The sequence below is a fragment of the Aotus nancymaae genome, unplaced genomic scaffold, assembly GCF_030222135.1.
Source record: "Aotus nancymaae isolate 86718 unplaced genomic scaffold, 86718_ANA_hifiasm-v0.15.2.pri h1tg000036l, whole genome shotgun sequence".
Taxonomy (NCBI): domain Eukaryota; kingdom Metazoa; phylum Chordata; class Mammalia; order Primates; family Aotidae; genus Aotus; species Aotus nancymaae.
Window position 1 is genome coordinate 66544406 of NW_026988450.1, and position 19670 is coordinate 66564075.

The following is a 19670-nucleotide window of genomic DNA, read 5'->3' on the forward strand; positions in this document are numbered from 1 at the left end:
CAATTTAAGAAAAGAATAATGATAATAGTGAGCCCTAATTAATTATTATACTTTGGAACCTGAGTCATGAGTTGACAACTAGGTTTATCATAGTTGCTGCTTCTTTAAATAACCATGTTTCTTACAATTGTCTCTAGTAGCTGAGAGAAAGCAGATATGTCTAATCTTAGCCTATTAAAAAAGTACTTATAACCATGAATGTAATCTGAGTGCAGTATACTTTAAAGCTCTTCCCTCTATGGTTGTCCAATCCTCTTCTTAGGATACATAGAATTATTCCCACTTTATAGAAAAGAAAATTGAGGCTCAGAAATATTGTTAACCCAAGGTCACACAGCTAGTAAGGATCAAAGCTATATCCATATGATATGGTTTGGCTGTGTCCCCACCCAAATCTCATCTTGAATTGTAGCTCCCATAATTCCCACGTGTTGTAGGAAGGACCTGGCTGGAGATAATTAAATCATGGGGGTTGTTCCCCCATATTGTTCTTGTGGTAGTGAATAAATCTTACGAGATCTGATGGATTTATAAGGGGTTTCCCCTTTCACTTGGCTCTCATTCTTTCTTGCCTGCCCCCATGTAAGACATGCCTTTCACTCTCTGCCATAATTGTGAGGCCTCCCCAGCCATGTGGAACTGTGAGTCCATTAAGCCTCTTTTTCTTTATAAATTGCCCAGTCTCTGGTATGTCTTTATCAGCAGCATGAAAACAAACTAATACACCATACTTAGGTGTGTCTCCTTCTAGTGACATATAGGAGTGATAGGAACATAGAAAGATTCTGAGCCTTTCCCATCCCATCTTCTGAGTAGGCTTCCATGTTTATCCACAAGCCCAGTCAGCACAATGAAGGGCCCTGTTAGAGCACAAAAAAAAAAAAAAAAAAAAAAAAATCAGAGGCTAAAATGAATTTATTTTAGAGCAATAAGATACTCCTGTGAGATATGAATACAAATAGAACTAGAGGCCATAGAGAGACAAGTTGAAGGTTTAGATGATGACATAGGACGTCTGGGACAGTGCTGGCCATAATGCCTGGGGCATTGGGAAAAGGGATGGCCAAAGAAAAGAGTGTGCTATAGCAGTGTTGTCTTTGCAGTCTTTCCATGGTAGTCAGTGATCCTTCATTGCTCTTTGCTGTTTTTGCAGTGAGTATTGTGTTCCTTTTGAATGGGTCACCATGCTGAGATGGGCTATATGTGAGGACACGAGGTCCCCATTTACTCAGGCTGTATGTGAAAGACGTGGTGAAAGTAAACCTTGAAGCTTAGTCTTTCTTCTTATCTGCCTTGGAGACAGGGTCTAGCTGTCATTGCCCAAGCTGGAGTGCAGTGGCACCATCATGGCTCACCGTAGCCTCAACCTCCCAGGCACAAGTGATCCCCTCACTTCTCAGCCTCCCAAGTAGGTGAGACCATAGGCATGGTGCGCACCACTACACCTGGCTACACACACCTGGACCCTTGAACCTTAATCTTTCTGTCACATATGTATAGTGATGGCTTCTGCCATCATCACTTTGCTAGAGACTTACCTGCAACAGGAATCATGTCTTTGGGTATATAAATCTACATGAGGTCAAAATGCAAAATGGCAGTTTGCATTAGACAGTTCTAGCTCTGAAAAGGGGGAAACATGTGATCTTTGATATGGAACACTCTTTGGGCTCCATCCCCTACGCTTCAGCATCCCAGCCTATTTCCAGCTCTGCATATGCGCGGGGTTGTTCCTGGTCTTGCTGATTCTTTCTTTTTGCCTAGGATATCTTCTTTATATACCTTCAGCACTAGTGAACACCAACCCCTCCCTCTTTCACAACCACCTGGAGCATCACATCCTCTTTGAAGTATTCTTTCCTCCTAGAAAAAGCTAACAACTCTCTCCTGTGAGCTAGTGTGGCATCTCAAATTTTTACCAACAAACCCACAATGAACACTTTAGTTTAATATTTCCATCGCTCCTATTATTTTTGGTGGGTGATGTCATGTCTTATTGTTGTGTATCCTCCTAATGCAATGTGAAGTGTCAGGTATACAGAAAGTGCTTATTAAATAGCTGTAAAGTTAATAAAGAAAAGAATGATGTTGGAGGAGAGTCTTTGTTTAATTCAGCAACTAATTTTGCATGAGATTCAATCCTGGTCTGCATGTGGAGAGTGGGATTGCTCTGGTTTCTCTCTCTGCTTTATCAACTACTCAAGGAAGATGTATATCCTGGGGGCTGTTCATGTGTGGATTTTGTAGCTAACAAATAGTAAAGGGTTCCTTTTCAAATTTCTGCTTGATGAGCCACCATTACTATTAATAGTTTAGACATTCTTGGAATTGTTGGAATCAAGAATTCTTGGAATCAATTCTTGGAATCAATCATCATATTTAGCCCTATGGTTTCAGAGTCTAGGTTGAGGAGGGAAGCACTGGAGTCCAGTGGTCAGGAGCATGGGCTCTGGCGGATGGATATGGTTCACATCCTAGGCTCACCACTTCCCAGCCACATGATGTTGAACACATGAATTTCTCCCAATCTCAATTTCTTCACCTTAAAATAGCAGTCACAATTCCTGCCTCAGTGGGCTGCTGTGATGTTAAAAAGGGCTCATAGGAAAAGCACTTTGCATAGTGTTTAGTAAATAGTAAATAACTGATAGCTACTGTTTTATTATCATTATCATGAATTCCCAAAATTCCTTTGAGAAATCAAAGTCAAAGCTCTAATACCAAATATCAATATTTTAATGCTAAATGTCAATGTTCTAATGCTATAGCTGGGGACCAGGAACATAAACAAAATGCCCTGAGGTCAAGCCTTTGCAATGTCCAGGAGGCAGATAACTGTCTTCCTGCTTGCCAAAGCCACATTGGGCACACTCTGGCTTCTGCTGTCTCCTAGATTAGCACAGTCATTACAGACAGTTCCACGAGAAAGGGAGTCTGAAACACTTCAAAGGCAGGAAGTGACTGGCCAGGAGGCAGTGGCCAGCCTGGCAAAAGCTTCAATAACAGATCTGGGATGGATTACGTCCCTTCCCACCTTTCGTTTTTTTTTTTTTTTTTCTTTTTGTTTTCTCTTCCGCCCCACCTTTCCTCACTCCAGCAGCACAGGGCTGAAGGGTTGCTGTGTGTGGAGAAGAAGACAACATACTATAACCAGGCTGCCCCGCATCTCATGAGCCCAAGGGGGAAATAAGACTTCATCCTTTAAAAGGGCTGTTTAATGTCTTCCACTCAGAAAGAAGGGGCCATATCTTCTATTTGAAAGTCTTTCATGTAACAAGTTCAGGGACTTTGAGGTTGGGTCTGAACTGCAACTTCAGTGTGGGACTATTTGTATCAGGTGTGAAAAGCACATTCCAAAAAAGTGAGATCCATGGTTGCCCCAGCATAATAGCCAATAAGCAGATCTCATTTTTATTGAACAGCTACAATATGCCTACAAAGGTTTTATAGGCAGTTACTTCTTGAATCTGTACTGCCATTTTTGAGGTCTGGATTGCATTATTCTGTAATGTACACAGAGAAAACGAGAGCAGGGTCCTTAGCTGTCACAGACACACTGCTAGAATGCATAGAGCTGAGACTAGAACCTAGATCTGTTCTCACCACAGTGCTTTCAATGAGTAATGTGTGTCAGGAAAAGAAACTCTCCAACAAGAATGGAGGCGAGAAATCAAGTAACTGTGTTTGCATAAAAGAATTCTCATCAAACATGAATCCTATACATGGAGTGCCATAAATAAGAGGTTTGATCTAGAGAAAGCCAGTACATTTTTATTCTAACAGTCTAAGTTCTTTCCTGTGTTTAGAGCAGTGGTTCTCAACTGGGTGTAATTTTGCTCCCTCAGCACAACTGGCAATGTCTGGAGATACTGGTGGTAACAACTTGTGTTGGGGGGGTGGTGGGGGGCAGGTACTATTAGCATCTAATGGGTGGAGACCCATTAGACTGCTGAACATTTTAGAATGTATAGGACAGCCCTCAAAACAGAAAATTATCAGGCTCAAAATGTCAGTAGTGCTGAGGTTGGTTTAGAAGATACAGATCCTTGTTTCTATTTTCTATTCCTGGTTATGAGCCAAATATATCACTCTAAAATAGGCCAAGTTAAAAACCAACATTAGTGTGCCTCTTGTATGTACAGGAAATAAGGCTAATTTCAAACCTCACTCCCCTCTTCTTCTCATCATTTGCTTATTTTATTTGACTTTATATTCAATGTAATCAAAACCTCTAATATTAAATCATTTCTAACTTTCAGAACCCTCACAGGCTTACCATTATAAGAATCAAGATTGGATGATTTAGATAGGTGTGCTTAATTAATTAATTAATATGTATGGGAGAGGTAAAAGATAAAAGAAGGACAGAGGAGGATTTACATGCCAATAAAGCTAAACTGCTTCCAGCCCACGGTGGGAGAAGTCATATGTATTCTCAGCAGCACTGGTCCCATGCCTGCCACTCTCTGCCCACAAGAGCTTGACAAAGGGCAGGGGGGTAGGGAGGGAAAGCTGCACTGAGAGTATGATTAAGGACTCAATCCTCTCACTATAGGGAAGATGAAGGTCAGAATCTCCAGTGAGATAGGTATCAGGATGGCAGAGAACTTGGGTTAAGTGTAATAAAACAGATACATATACACTAGCCTGTAACTCCCCATTATCCTTAGTAAACTGGAAACCACAATAAGTCTGTGATGGTTAATTTTATGTGTGAACTTGATTGGGCCACTGGATGTCCAGATATTTGGTTAAACATTATTCTGGGTTTGTCTATAAAGGTATTTGTAGATGATACGAACATTTGAATTGGTAGACTTTGTAAAGCAGATAGCCCTCCCTAATACAAGTGGACCTCATTCCATCCATTGAAGGCCTGAAGAGAAGAGGCTGGGTAAGGGATAATTTACTCTTTCTGCCTGACTGCCATCTCCTGCCTTTGGACTCAGATTCAGGCTGGAACTATACTATTGGCTCTCCTGGATCTCTGATTTGCAGATCTTGGGAATTCTCTGCTTTCATAATTGAGTAAGCCAATTCCTTCTAATACATCTCTCTGTATAGATTTATGCATCTTATTAGTTCTGTTTTTATAAAGAACCTAGAGTAACAGAGTCTACAGACAACATAATGACCATAACAGTTAGCACTATCATTAACCAAGTACTTCCTAGGTGCCTGGCATCATGCTAAGAACCTGTGTTCAATTTGCAGCAACCAAAGTAGTTAGGTACCATGACCTTTGCTCCGCAAATGGAGAAAGCCAGACCTGGAGAGGTGAGTGATCCAAGGCAGGTTGTGGCCTTTAGGCTAGGCTATGACCTTTGATCTGACTATGAAATATCAGGGGCCTGTTAATTCCAGAAATGTTAAGTGAGAAATATGAAGTCTCAAGGCCCCACGGGAACATTTGTAGATAGATACCTGGTACAGATAGGAAGGCCTTGGCCTCCATCCCCACTCTCTCACCCCTTGATGTTATTGTTTCTATTAGAATATAACTGGCTCCTGAAAGTATCAGAGGAGTATTTCTGCTGCCTGGCTTTGCAGTCCTCATTGCTTGGATGGTCACCTCTCTCTGGGGAATTCTGAAGGGTTCTTGTGATGAGCGAGGTCCCCTGACACACATTGAGAAAGTGAGAGAAAAAGAATGCCCTTGTGTGCAAAATGGTTCTCCCCTTTTCCCCAGCCCTGAGGGAAAGAAAGGACATCTTATTTCCTCACTTACTGTTCTTCTAGAACTAAAGCTTCTAGTCTACACTATGAGCCTGAAAAACCTCTAAGAAACTGACTCTGATTCTTGGAGGTTAAATTGAATCTCTAGATTCTGAGGTTTAAGAACTCTGACCTTTCAACCAGAGATTCTCAAACTTGACTGCCTCAAACTCATCTGAGGGAGCTTCTTAACATTTTCATTGGGTCCAGCCTGTCTCCATTTCCAGTGATTCAGAATGTCTAGGGGAGGACTGGAAAACTCTGTTTAACCATAACCTTGAGAGTTCACACGAAAGCAACTTGGCAAAAGTCCATGAACACACCTACATTTTCTCCCAGTACTTAAATAGTAGTTATTTGTCCTTCAGACAGAGAAAAGTGGTATATACTGCAGGAAAATTTGGTTTATAGCCTTGTTCTTTTCATATAATAAAATATCACAAATCCTGGATATCATACAGTGCAATGATCCAAATATTTAGAGTGAGGCAGACAGGAGAAGCTATTCAACCCCTTCAAAGTCCTGGGAATACAGGCATGGTCCATCATCCCAGTACTGTTTACAGGTTTCTCACAAATCAATCAAACCACATGTATTCCATTAAACACTGAAGTATCTTGCATTGCCTTGGGGGCTTCAGGGGTTGGAGAGTCTCAAATCTGTATGATTATACATGACTATATTATTAAACAGAATCTGTATCATATTCTATTAGAATTGCTGATGCTCAACCTGTCTCTAGACTACTATTTCTCAAACTTTACTGTGCTTAGAAATGCCCTGGAGAGCTTGGTAAAATGCTGTTTTCTGGGCACCAAATGGAAAGAATCTGATTCAGTAGATCTGGGGTAGGCCTGTGACTTTCAATTCATAATAATGTTGCAGGGACACTGATATTGCTAGTCTGGGGACCTCTCTTTAAGCACCACTACTGTGAACCTTCAGTTCCTTCAGGCAAGAAGTATGTCTGCTGCTTCTCTTTCTGTTGTGTGTGGTAGAATGTCTGGACTATCAAAGGTGCTCTTGAAATGTTTGTTAAATGAGTGAATGAATGAATGTATGTAAGAAGAAAGCTACATGATGAAATTAGCAGTTTTCAAGTAGAGACAGAATTTCTTGAGGGGCCAGCATATTGTTCTTTAAGGAGAATTGGTTTAGAAAGGTCAGTCTATGCAAGTATCTGAAACTCTATACATTCTCTGTGACCATTTAGGATATCTATTAACTCCAGTCTCTGGGGAAGATTTCCCAGAAAAGTGGCAAAGTCTCACCCAGCTTTATAGCTCTCTTGAGCTAGAAGCCTGCTGACAACAGTGGACTATCATCTTGTACCACATGAATATGAGAGGATGCATTTCTGGAAGAAGTATCATCAGGCCAGATGCTCTCAGCAGGGATGAATTTGTACAGCCAATTAGTCAGTGGTAACCTCAGCGATTCCACTTTTTTTTTTTTTTGCACTGGACAGAGGCAAGTATCTCAAGCCACTACAATCTGACAGCCACTCTAAAAGCCCATAGAACCTTCCAGAAGAAAACTGTCCACTGGCACAACCAACAGTGAATCTCACAAGACAGCATAAAAACATACCTTGAAGTATGATCTAAAATACCATTGAAATTTCCCTCCCTCTCCACAATGTTACACTGGGTGGCAGATTATACTCAGAGGGATTGTTTTCTCATTCCTCTCATTGCTTCTACGCTCCATCTCTCTTAGTCATAGAGCATACAGCCCTGCATGTTTGTCAACTGCATGAATAAGTGAAGTTCCCTTTCTTTTTTTTTTTTAAATTATCTTTTCTCCTCTTTGTCTTTTGCTTTAATCTTATCTTAATTTCAAGGGCTTCTCTGTTGACTGATCCAACAGATTCGTCATTGGAACAATGTTCTCTAAGATTCGCTACTTTAGATAAATATTTTTTAAAAATCTCCAGATCCTGCAGCTTTTTCAAGAGAAAAAGTAAAGCACAATTTTAAAGAAGAAAACAAGGTCTATGTAAACACTACCTTCTTTTTTTTTGGTCACCTCTCAAGGAGATAGAGTATCTCTTTTGGAAACAAAGCTATGCAAGATAAAAAGGTATTAATGAATAATACTTAACAGTGATGACATTTTACCATATGGAATCTTAGAGTAAAAGGTATCTTTGAACAGCGCTTCTCAAATTTTAAGATGTGCGTATGAATCACCTGGTATCTTGTTAAACGCAGATCACATTGTTCTACAAGCTGTCAGGTGATACCAGTGCTGCTGGTGTGTGGACCATACTTTGAGTAGAGAGGCAACAGAGTTCCTTAATCTATAGCAACACGGTGCAGTAGAACTGTGTGCAATGATGGAAATGTTCTATATCTGGTCTAACATGGCAGCCATCAGCCACATGTGGCTACTGAGCACTTGAGATGTGGCTGGTGCATGGAGGAAATGACTTTTAAATTTTATTTAATTTCAATTCGTTTATCTTTAAGTGGTCAGGTATGCCTGGTGGCTACTACATTTGACGGCGCCGCTCTGTAAAGGAGAAAAGTGACAGTGATTTAGTAAAAACAACAACAAGAAAAAGGTTTAGAGAGAAGAAACCTAAACAGCAAGGTGAAGCTTCAAATCCTCTCACCCATATTGTAAATGTATTCTTGTTCTCATTCTCCTTCCTGCTGTATGTAGGAGGGGTTCAAGCCTTCCCCCGCCCCTTCTCCATCATATTCCCAGAATCACTCTACATACAAAATAGTAATTAGGAAAGGCTTTATAAACATTCTGAAGTGCCCCCATTATCTCGTTTACATAAACCTCTTTGAGTTGGCAAAATCAAGCAAGAAATCTTATGAGAAATAGTTCCTTTGTTATGAGCCCTTTCCCCTTGGGTCATATCAGGGCAGGATTCTGAAGACAAGCTCCAAGGTTATTTTACTTGTGGGTTCTTGCCCTTTGGCCTGGAACACGGAGGGGAATGCAAACATTTCTGGAATGTCCAGACATTCCAGAAAAGTTTAAAAGGAAAAAGAGCTCAGTTCAAGTTGTGTTCCCCCAAATGAGAATGTGCTGAGGGGGGCGAAAGGGTAGGGTTTGATTTTGTCTGAACTAGAGCTGTCAGCTCTCAGCAGGTAACAGTCTATATTGCAGTTAACGAGGTTTGGAGATCTTCCCTGGGCTAGTAAGTACTAATTTCCATTGAGAAAAGAGTTATGAGATGTCTTAATGATAACAGATAATTTCTCTGTGTGGGCAGAGCCATAAAGCACGTTGCTATGAAACTGTGTGGATTGGGCTATTTCTTTTGTGTACACACTTTCCCCTCAAAGAATCCACTTGGCCTGAGTCGCAAACCTGCTTGGGGACCCTTGTGATTAATTGCTTGAACTGGCTGGTGGCCATCAGCAGGATCTTGCAATTTGCCAGGTTCTACACAGAATTATGAAGCTGAAGGTTTAATGAGATTTTAGGTAATAGAGCCCAGATGTCCAAGACTATGATGTTTGAAATTACACTGCTTGCAAGGCTCCGGGCTTAAACCTTATTTATTTCTTGCTTAGTTGATTTTCTTATTCCCATCTTTATGTAATCTTGGACCAGTTAAATAAGGTCTTCACCATGACATACTGTATCTAGAGAAACTATTCACAGACACACACCTGTGGCCAATAGCCTGGAGAACCCAGAGAGCCAAGACCCCCCTACCTTTCGGCCCAGCCTCTTGGGATCACCTCTCAGCCAAGGATATGGTAATTACCAAAACTCTCAGCCAAGGATATGGTAATTAACAGCCCTACCAATACCTTGCTGCTATGCAGCACTTAACTTCCAGATTGCTTTCACACATTTAACTGCCTTTTATTCTGTCAGCGTCCAGGAGAAATGGGCTGGGACAGGCATTATCTCTATTTGGATGAGGAAACTAACATACACAGAAGACAAGGGATAATAATAGCTAACATTTGTGAAACCCTCTTGTGCCAAGTACTGTTCTCCTGGGGTTTACGTGTATCATTACTTTTAAGCCTCATAACAGCTTTGAAATTGATATGATTGTCAGTTCCACTTTGAAATGGGAGAACTAGAGCACAAAGAGGTTGGGTCACATCACTAAAAACTGATGGAGCCAGGATGGAACCTGCCCTGGCTCCGAGTAATATGCACTGCCACCTCTCTAAGGAAGTATCACAGCCAAGACCTGGAGTCTGTTGTTAAAGTAGTATTCTTTGTACATCATTTGCAAGGAGGAAGACAAATCCCAGGTACATCTTCTAATGAGAAGCTACCTATATCATTTTTCACTGCTCTCCTCCAGAGCAGTACAGCCTGGAGAGGGATTTTATTTACTGGTGTCTCCTTTGAAAAGAAAAAAAAAGAGAAAAAACTTGACCTAATATTCCAGGCCTTTCATGATGGCAACCTCAACCTCTCCTTCCATCCTTATCCACAGTACATTCCAGATACAATAACTGATTAAATCTGTCCTACATGGCCCTACCTTTGTTTACATGGTCTCTACTTCTTTCCTCATCCTCCTGCCCAAACTCTACCTTTTCTGTAAGAGCAGGTGCTACTGGCACTGGCTACTCCTGAAAGAAGGCCTCACATACTCTCTCAAAGCCTGTCTCTCCCTGCTCTGAACCTCCATGTGATTTTGTCGAATGAATGGATGAAAAATGGAGTAAACATCATCTCCTGATTGCTGTCCTAGGCCCTGTGCTAAACATTGGGGTTATAAAAATGAATAACAAATAACCCCTGCCCTTGCCTTCAGAAAGCTCACGGTCTAATGAGAGATTTGCACACAGAAAAACCACTACTGCACGATGTCCTGTATGCTATTATATAAGGGCAAGATTCCAGGGGAGCAGAAGGGAGGGGGAGGAGCTCTCCTTGCTGTTTACAGATATGGCTGGGAATTCTGCCCAAGCCTTATCCCCTCGTCTGGTTACGGAAACCTCACATGGGAAGGGATTGTGTTTTATGCATTTTTGCACAGCTCCCAAGTAATCAGCATAGTTTCCTAAACTAAACAAACATAAGATAAATAATGAATGACTGTATTAGAAGTGATGGAGTCTCACTCCTTATGGTGGGGGGGGGTCTATAAGCCTCTCCTCTCATCTTTGCAGTAGAAATAAAGAGCAAAGCTGGCTTGTTGCTGTCCACAGTGGCCCCACAATGGAGCTGGCCCAGACAGACACACAGAGAGAGAGAGGAAGCTCCGGGCATTTCCTTAGGGTGAGTGAGTACCAGTGACCTAAACCATAGCTCTCTTTTGTAGGGGGCCAAGGAATGTTTAATGCACTGCTTTAAAATAACAATTTGGGCAAGTCTTCCTTCAACATACTCCTGTTCTGAAGGGTTGGAAAATATTTCTTATTTTAGATTATTCCCATTTTCAGAGCAGTGATTCTGATTCTATAAAATTATGAGGCCCTTATAAAACACTCTACAAGTATTTTTTTTTGTTTTTTTAAATTTGCTATTCTTCTGAACAGGATTGCGAAGGAGTCCTGGGCAGTGGCCCAGCCCCATGAAAAGCTTTCCTTCCAGACGGTTAGCGTTTGGCTTGGGGGGACTACAGCAGCACTTCATTCATATTTTTGAAGTTTGTTGGAGACAGGAGGTGGAATGGCTGTCACTGCACAACATTCATATCTTTCCAGAACTACCAACCTGTGTTGCTCTACCATTTTAAGGAACCAGTGTGGGATAATGAAGATAACAAATTCTTCCACTTGGTAGTTTTGAGACTGGTCAAGTTATTTACCTTCTGTGAGCCATCTGAACCACAGCTTCCTCATCTGTAAAAGGAGAAGATTGGTGTGTATATTGCAGTTTTAAAAATTATTATTTTATTTTTGGTGAGAACTACTGTATTTCATCAAATCCAAGATACATTTTTTCAAAAAACTTTAGAGATGGGGGTCTCATTATATGGCCCAGGATGGATTACAGTGGACCTCTGTAGGCAAGATCATAGCACACTGCAGCCCCAAATTCCTGGCTTAAGTGATCCTCCCACCTCAGCCTCCCAAGGGGCTGGGACTACAGGTGTGTGCCACCATGTCTGACCCAAAGTACGTTTTTTAAAAATGTGCCACTGAGAAAGAAAAAAAATGCTGATTAAACTACAATACAATGCTTTCTATAGTCCTGCACCAGGCATAACATTAGCCTTTTGTTGCTTAGAGATTTCTCTAATCTGTTCTGAAGAACTTGACAATTTCTATGCCTTCAGGTATAACCTTCATGTGTGGTAAGTAATCATTTTGGATGTATCTCTGAAATAAAACACAACACACCTTCATCTACTTGTAATAGCTTTCTATCCCAGGTAGTCCCAAGCTCAGTTTGCTTCTTTGCAAGAATACATGAAGCTGTAATTATACCTCCAGTGTCAAAAATCTGCCTCACTAATGGTACTGTTTCTTTGACTTTTGGGATACAAGGCATATTTTTCCTTCAATGCCTAATTATAGTATAACATTTTTGAAGATGTTTTTCAACAGTGTAAACTCAACAGGTGAACCTGAGTGAAGTGATGAAAATACGCACAATCACAGACCACTTGAGGCACGCATGACTGCCATGTGATCCACAGTGATTACAAGACTTCCTAGATTGTAAAAGGTGCAATTCAGAAATGTTAAAATATGAAACAAGTTGGATCTCAGATGCAATGAAATATGGTAACTGAAAGAGCATATATCATGGATCTTGTATCCTGTAGATGCCTCAGAAACCTCGAATCCCTTCCCTTTTAATAAAGAATGAGAATACGGTGAAGCACAAAAGGGTGGAGGGAGGCTGGACCTCATCTTTTGGCAAAGAGATAAAATGCTGAATTTAATTCTGAATCTTGTTGGATAAAATTTATATTACAGAAAATAAAAAACCATGAATGATCTCCATATCCTATGTGAGATGGCTGCAAATATTTTGTCATAGCCTTTTTCCCTACCTCTCATTGAGAGATGGGGTCTTTTCCCCTGTCCTGCTTCCTTGAATCTGGGACAGGCCTGAGACTTCTTGGATCAACAGCATATAATAGAAATGGTACTGTGCCAATTCTGGGCTTAATCTTTAGGAGGAAAGGAAACTTGTGTTTCTTCCTCCTTTGAACCCGGTTACCATGCTGTGAATAAGCCATGAAGCTACATGGAGAGGCCCACATGGAGGGGAACTGAGGTTATTCCAAATATCAGCTGCCACCGCAGCTGAACAAGCAGCCAACTGCCTGTGCTAACATGCTAGCCATTTCAGTGAAACATCTTGGATGTGGATCCTCAGTCCCTGCTGATAGTATATATGGAAAAAATTAAGAGGTCTCTGCTAAGCCTTGCCCAAATCGTAAAATCATGAGCAAATAATAATTGTTTTTCTGAGCCTCTCCATTATGGGGTGGCTTGCCATGCAGCAGATCATCAAAATTCACTACCTTGTTAATTTTCACAGATGCTCTGAGCAAGATTTGTCCTAGAATCCCAAAGAACAGAACCTGGAAGACAGCCTAGATCTGCTGACTCCCGAACTGAAACTCTTGCATAATTATGCTACACACTGAAGTTATTAAGGGCTAAGCAAGGCTATGGAGCTCTTAAAGTCTTATTCCTTAGCCCTTATCGGACCATATCATAAGATGAGTCTAGGTCAATTCTGGTGTGTTCAGGAAAGAACTAGAGAATTTAAAAACATTCAAGAGAAAAAAAGTTTCAGCACAGCACACCAACGTATTGACCCCACACCCCCACCCCACTCCCCATAAACACACAAGGTCTTGTACCCTGCTTGGAAATTGAGAGCAGAGTTCATGAGTTTGATGCAAATATACTTTTGATACTGTCAAGCTTTTAAAGATATATCTTGGTGCTCCCAAGGAACAATATCAAAGTGGAAGCAAGCAAAAATCACTGTGGACTGACTGATCTCAGTCATAGGTTATTCAGAATGGAATCAGAAGAAGAAACAGAATATCTTGTCCATAGAATAAAACACAGGGACTAGAATCAGTCCTTTTCTTCTGATAGGAAGGCTCCGTATGGAGGCAGACATCTGGCTAACTACAATGTCACTTTAGACAGACACCAAGTGTATTTCATGCTGTTGTTCACTTTCTATATCAGGATGTCAAGATCTTTTGTTTCAACAGGTAGCAACCTGCATGCCTAAGTTATGGTTTCTGCAGCATGTTAGCTGATGGTCATAGTGTGTGCCCTTGGTAGTGTCATCTACACCCAAAGAGGCAACATTGTCAAGTTTTTCATCTTGCAATGCAATGTTCAGCCAAAGAGGCTTACAGAAATATATCTTCTTTGTCTCAAGAAAATTCCAAATATCACTGAAGCAGGAAGCATTTTCATAGGCATGTATGCAAGGTGCTATCTACTGTGCATATAGATGTTAGAAACTTAGTGTTTAATTTAATTTGGAAATCAGAAGGTAGGGGAAAGTCATTTGAGTTAACATAGTGTTGAATTCAATACAAATAACTGTTGTTTATCTTTGCTTTAAAGCTGTAACCCTCATGAAATTGTAATTCTTTCGCAGGACTTGCCAGCTGATGACAAAGCTCTTGTTTCCTACAGAAATCAGTAGCATAGGAGAGGATGCCTTAGAGTGCACAGACATAACAAATTAGGAAGGAGAATAAAGTGCAGTGGAACAATGGCTGGAGGTGAAGGCGGAGGGTAGATGGGACCGATCCTCAGACCGAAGGTTAAACAAGGGGGTCAAGCTGCTACTGCAATTGATACATGTTAGGAGAATTTATTTGCAGCATGATTTAAAAATCTCAATTTTTTTTTTTTTTTTTTTTTTAAGATGGAGTCTCACTCTGTCACCCAGGCTGGAGGGCAGTGGCACAATCTGGTCTCACCGAAAACTCCACCTCCCAGGTTCAAGCAGTTCTCCTGCTCAACCTCCTGAGTAGCTGGGATTATAGGCACATGCCACTACACTCAGCTAATTTTTTTTTTTTTTTTTGTATTTTAATAGAGATGGAGTTGTATCATGTTGTCCAGGCTGGTTATAAACTCCTGAGCTTAGGCAATCCACCTGCCTTGGCCTCTTAAAGTGCGGGGATTATAGGCATGAGCCACCATGCTCAGCCAAAATCTGAATAAGAATATTTAAGCTAGAGGAATATAGACATGAAAAAGATCTTTCTATTATTTTCTTTATAAACCAAGTTAAAGACAAATCCTTCTATTTCAGAAATTAGGCTCTGGCAATTTTAATAATCTAAAACAGGTATTGGCAAACTATAGCCTCTATAGGACAAATCCAGCCCACTCCTCTTTCTGAAAATAAAGTTTTATTGGATCACAGTCATGCCCATTTGTTTATGTATTGTCTTATGGCTGCTTTCAAAACAAGGCAAGAGCTGAGTAGTTACAGAGATCATATAACTCACAAACTCCAAAATATTTGCCATCTGGTTATTTACAAAAAAGTGTGCCAACCACTATGAAATATATGTAATATCAAAAATAAACCTAAATGTTAGTGAAAAAGCTTTAAGTTCATACATTGCAAGAAAAACAGCTGTCATCGAGTGCTTTCTACTCCAGAGAATTATCTTGTTATCTTTACTCAGAATAAGTTCTGTGAAGTAAGTAGCAGCACAGAAGTAGCCAAGACCTACAGATAATATCAATTACTAGTAGTTGGTAGAGAAGTGAAGAAATAGAAAAAATACAACATTATAGCAGTCTAGGGCTATTTAGGGTAGGGACATGAGTATCACAGCATAATAAATAACTGACGTGGCCGGGTGCTGTGACTCATGCCTGTAATCCCAGCACTTTGGGAGGCCGAGGCGGGCGGATCACCTGAGGTCGGGAGTTTGAGACCAGCCTGACCAACATGGTGAAACCCCGTCTCTACTAAAAATACAAAATTAGCGGGTGTGGTGGTGCATGCCTGTAATCCTAGCTACTTGGGAGACTGAGGCAGGAGAATCACTTGAACCCAGGAGGCAGAGGTTGCAGAGAGTCAAGGTCATGCCATTGAACTCTAACTTGGGCAACAAGAGTGAAATTCTGTCTCAGAAATAAAATAAAATAAATAACTGATGTGCGTAGTAGTAGATTTTGAAAATCTAGGTGCTTAAAACAGTAAGTTTCAGCAGCCTGGAAAACTCTTAAGTAGTAAAGTTTATTCTCAACATTTCTTGATAAAGAAAATGTTAGCCATGTATAAATGTGGTATGAGATTTCAGGAAACTGCTAATGTGACGTTGTGTGCATAACACGTTTCTGTAAATATTCATGCCCTATATCCACCCTCTATATTAGTTTTTCCTTGCCAGACCCTGGTCTCCGCATTCATCTTTTGGGCCCTTGCATTTGTCTTCATCTGGTCTGTAACTTTGTACTTTCTGCTCCCATCTATTCAAAACACTTTTACAGATCAGTATCCCTAAAAAAACTACCTGTCTTGCTCATCAGCACATACCAGATGAATATCAGTATGGGTGAGAGATTGTGCTAGATTCTGAGGAATATTCAGAACTGGGTAAAGGAGTTTTTGTACAGAGAGTGCTTAAACTATTTGGAAGAAAAGACAATATCTTTACAGAAAATAATTAACAGTATAAGGTATCTGTTGATTCAGAAAAAAAACAGTTTACTAGATATTTTAAAGGGAGTGATTGCTATTGCATAAACTAGTCCTAGAGAGGGTGGAATTTGAATCAGGCCTTGAAAGAGAGGAAAATAAAAGGAGAAAGGGTATTTTAGGAAGTTAGTGAGGCCCATCTGTATTCAAAAACATCCTGTGGCTCCACATTTCTTAGAGGATAAATTCAATTGCACAAGGCTATGTCCAAGGCCCTCTATAATCTTTATCCAACCATCTGCATCCTCCATAACGCCCTTTGCAAATCAGCTCTCCCCTGATTCTTCTTAGTGCCTTATTGACTCTGATTTCTGGGTGTGCTTGCCTCCTGTCCTCTGTGCTAATCCCAATCCTAGCTGTTATTTGAGGTCTGCAGTCTCCATGATGCCTCACCATGGGCCTCTCTATTCCAGTGCGTGGTCACATGTGGTCCTACTGCACATGACTAGCATGCAGCTCACACCAAATACAGCTCACAGCCCAGGTTCTGCTAAATTGGTTGTTCTGTACACAAGAAGACAAGAACATTGATGACAGCCTTGGATATTAAATTGCTATAAGGACTTAAACTCTGATTATCAAGTTATTTATTTATCCCATTGTGGATCAGTAATAAACAGTTCACAGCATGGGTACTGGTGCTCAGACCACACTTTATTATTTATTATTTTCAGTTTTTATTTTTAATTGACGAATAACTGTATGTATTTATGGGAATACAATGTAATATTTTGATATATGTTTAATTGTGGGATGGTTAAATCAAGCTAATTAACATATCCATCACCTCACACATTTATTTGTTTCTGTGCTGAGATCATTTAAAATCTATTCTTTTATATACGTAGGATACACAACAACCTATTATTAACTATAATCACCATGCTGTGCAATAGATTTCAAAAACTTATTCCTCCTAAATTTATATTCTTTGATCAACATCCCCCCACCATTCCCTGACATCCCCAGCCCCTGGTAACCACCATTCTACTCTCTGTTTTGAGTTCAACACTTTTAGATTCCACTTATAAGCGAGAACATACGGTATTTGTCTTTTGGTGCCTGGCTCATTTCACTTAGCCTAACATACTCCAGGTTCATCCATGTTGTTGCAAATGACAGTATCTCCTTTTTTATGGCTCAATAGTATCCCATTGTATATGTGTGTGTGTATATGTATATATATATGTATGTAAATATACATATACACATACATACCACATTTTCTTTATCCATTTTCACATCGGTAGACACTTAGCTTGATTCCATATCTTGTCAGCCCATACTTCAAATAGTGTTATTCTAGTTGACCTTTATCTCCTCTTTTCATGAATCCTAAAGCATTTATTGTCTATTTTAGGGGTTGAAAACTGGTAGTCAGTAGCCCAAATTTGAATAATTACCAACATTTAATAATCGGGAGATTTATAGTTCTCTGAAAAATTGGCAGTTGTAGTATTATTGTCTCACATTCTCTAGAGCAAAATAGGCTGGAGCTGAGCAAAGCTGCCCCTTTAGATGTGGCATGAACTGTCTGGGTCTCCACTGCCCCCGTCACCCTTCCTGCTATTCACAGGTCAGCTCACCTTATCTCACTCTGTTTTTTTATGTTCGGCTGAAACTTGTAAGCATCTGTGTTACTCATACACGTCTATGACGTGCGTTTTGCCACTGTAATTATATTATTATAACCTCTAATTGCTTGCTGTGTATTTTCCTTGTGTTCACATCTAGATGCAAATTCCTAGAGGGGAGAGACTGTTCCCTGTGTGTTTTCCTGGTTTATCTCAGTAGACAACACAGCTATATCAACAATTATCAAATGCTTGATAGGTATCTTTTAAATAACAGAATGAAGAAATGATCTATTCCATCTATGTTAGAAATCGAAAGTACATATCCTAAATAAAACATACGAGGTAATTTTCTGAACACCCTTGGGTGGATTAAAGGCAGCTACGAATTCTTTCGTATCTCCTCCCAGTGAGAGATGGGGGTCTATTGTCCCTTCCCTTGAGTGGAGGTTGGCCTCTGACTGCTTTGACCAGGAGAATGATGGAATGATGCTATGCCAGTTCTGGGTCTGGTCTGTCAGAGGATTGTCAGCTTGCATTTGATCTGCTGATTAAAGGCAACAGATTGACTACCCTTCTGGAGAGACCACATGAGACACCCTGAGAATATACAGAGATGGGGAGAGCCCAGCTGAGCCAGGTGATCCAGCCATCCCTGCCAAGGCAACAGGAATGTGAGTAAAGTTGTCTTGGACCAGCTCTGACACCAGCTTAATATCATATAGGAGCCACAGGCAATGCCATGTGAAGCTGGAGAGTTGCTCAGCTGAGCTCTGCCCTAACTTGCAACTCTCAACATCGTGAGGTATAATAAAACAGTGGTTGTGTTAAGTCACTAAGGTTTTAGGGTAGTTCATTACACAGTAATGGATGAGACAGAATTTATCCCTGAGTTTCCACTGTTTACCTGATGATATCCTTATCATCAACATTCAAGTACTTACTACTCTTGTTAAAACTATGGCTTACATTGAAAATGGTAATACTTGCCTGGTGTTCTGGGTAAATGGTCGAGGCTGTTCTTGAATGGTGGGACCAACCTGGGAGTTCTGTTTCTAGGGCTGAGAGAATCAATATCTCTTGGCACATACCAGTGTGAGTGAGTCTTTTGGTATGTACAGTTCCATTGTCATGCTGTTCAGGAATGGAAGTGGTGAATAATGTTCTCTACAGCAATTCTGCTGGCTTATTTTTTTTATTTTTATTTTACACTTTACAAAGATATATCTATCCACTATTTAAATCCACATAAATAATCTGGCCATGATTCTGTATTTTATGACTTCTGTGACTGTTAGGTTGTAGAATAGGAAATGTGATAGTCTCTAAGAAATGATCATTTCAGTTGCCAGATCCTAGGAATCTATAGGCCCTTAAGAAGTGTGCATTTTAAATAACAGCTTACCTTCTTCCCAAGAATTTAGTTAATCACTACATTTTTCTTCTATCATTCCTATCATGTTATAAAATCAGTTTCTCAAAAAGCTGTTCTCACTATTCTCATGTGTTTCTCAATTTCTTGTTACAAACTCCAGGAGCCAGTTGCTAAAAATCATGATTCAAACCACTTTAGCCGAGAAACAAGATCTAGACTTGGCCAAGCTTGGAAAGGCAATGGAAACAGACTTGACAGTTGCTTCATTAATTCCTGATGCTTTACAAACATTAAAAACAAAAACAAAAATAAAAAACAAACACATCAAAGCCTTCCCAAAGAACACGTTTTCCATATTTTGATATGGTCACTTTGTAATCATTGAATCAGTGATTACGCAAATATG

The 19670-nt window shown here is 40.3% G+C and overlaps 1 protein-coding gene across 5 annotated transcripts in view; it reads right to left on the minus strand.

The window, feature by feature from the left end:
* The window catches only part of SAMD12 (sterile alpha motif domain containing 12), a 490937-nt gene that overhangs the window by 72383 nt on the left and 398884 nt on the right, over positions 1-19670 (minus strand). For 2 of the 5 annotated variants that reach the window (XM_064384536.1, XM_012443282.2), the window contains exon 5: positions 11466-11499. The exons of the other annotated variants lie outside the window; for them this stretch is intronic. In XM_064384536.1, the coding sequence (XP_064240606.1) occupies positions 11466-11499 (34 nt within the window). The remainder of the gene's footprint in view (positions 1-11465; positions 11500-19670) is intronic. 5 annotated transcript variants of the gene reach the window in all.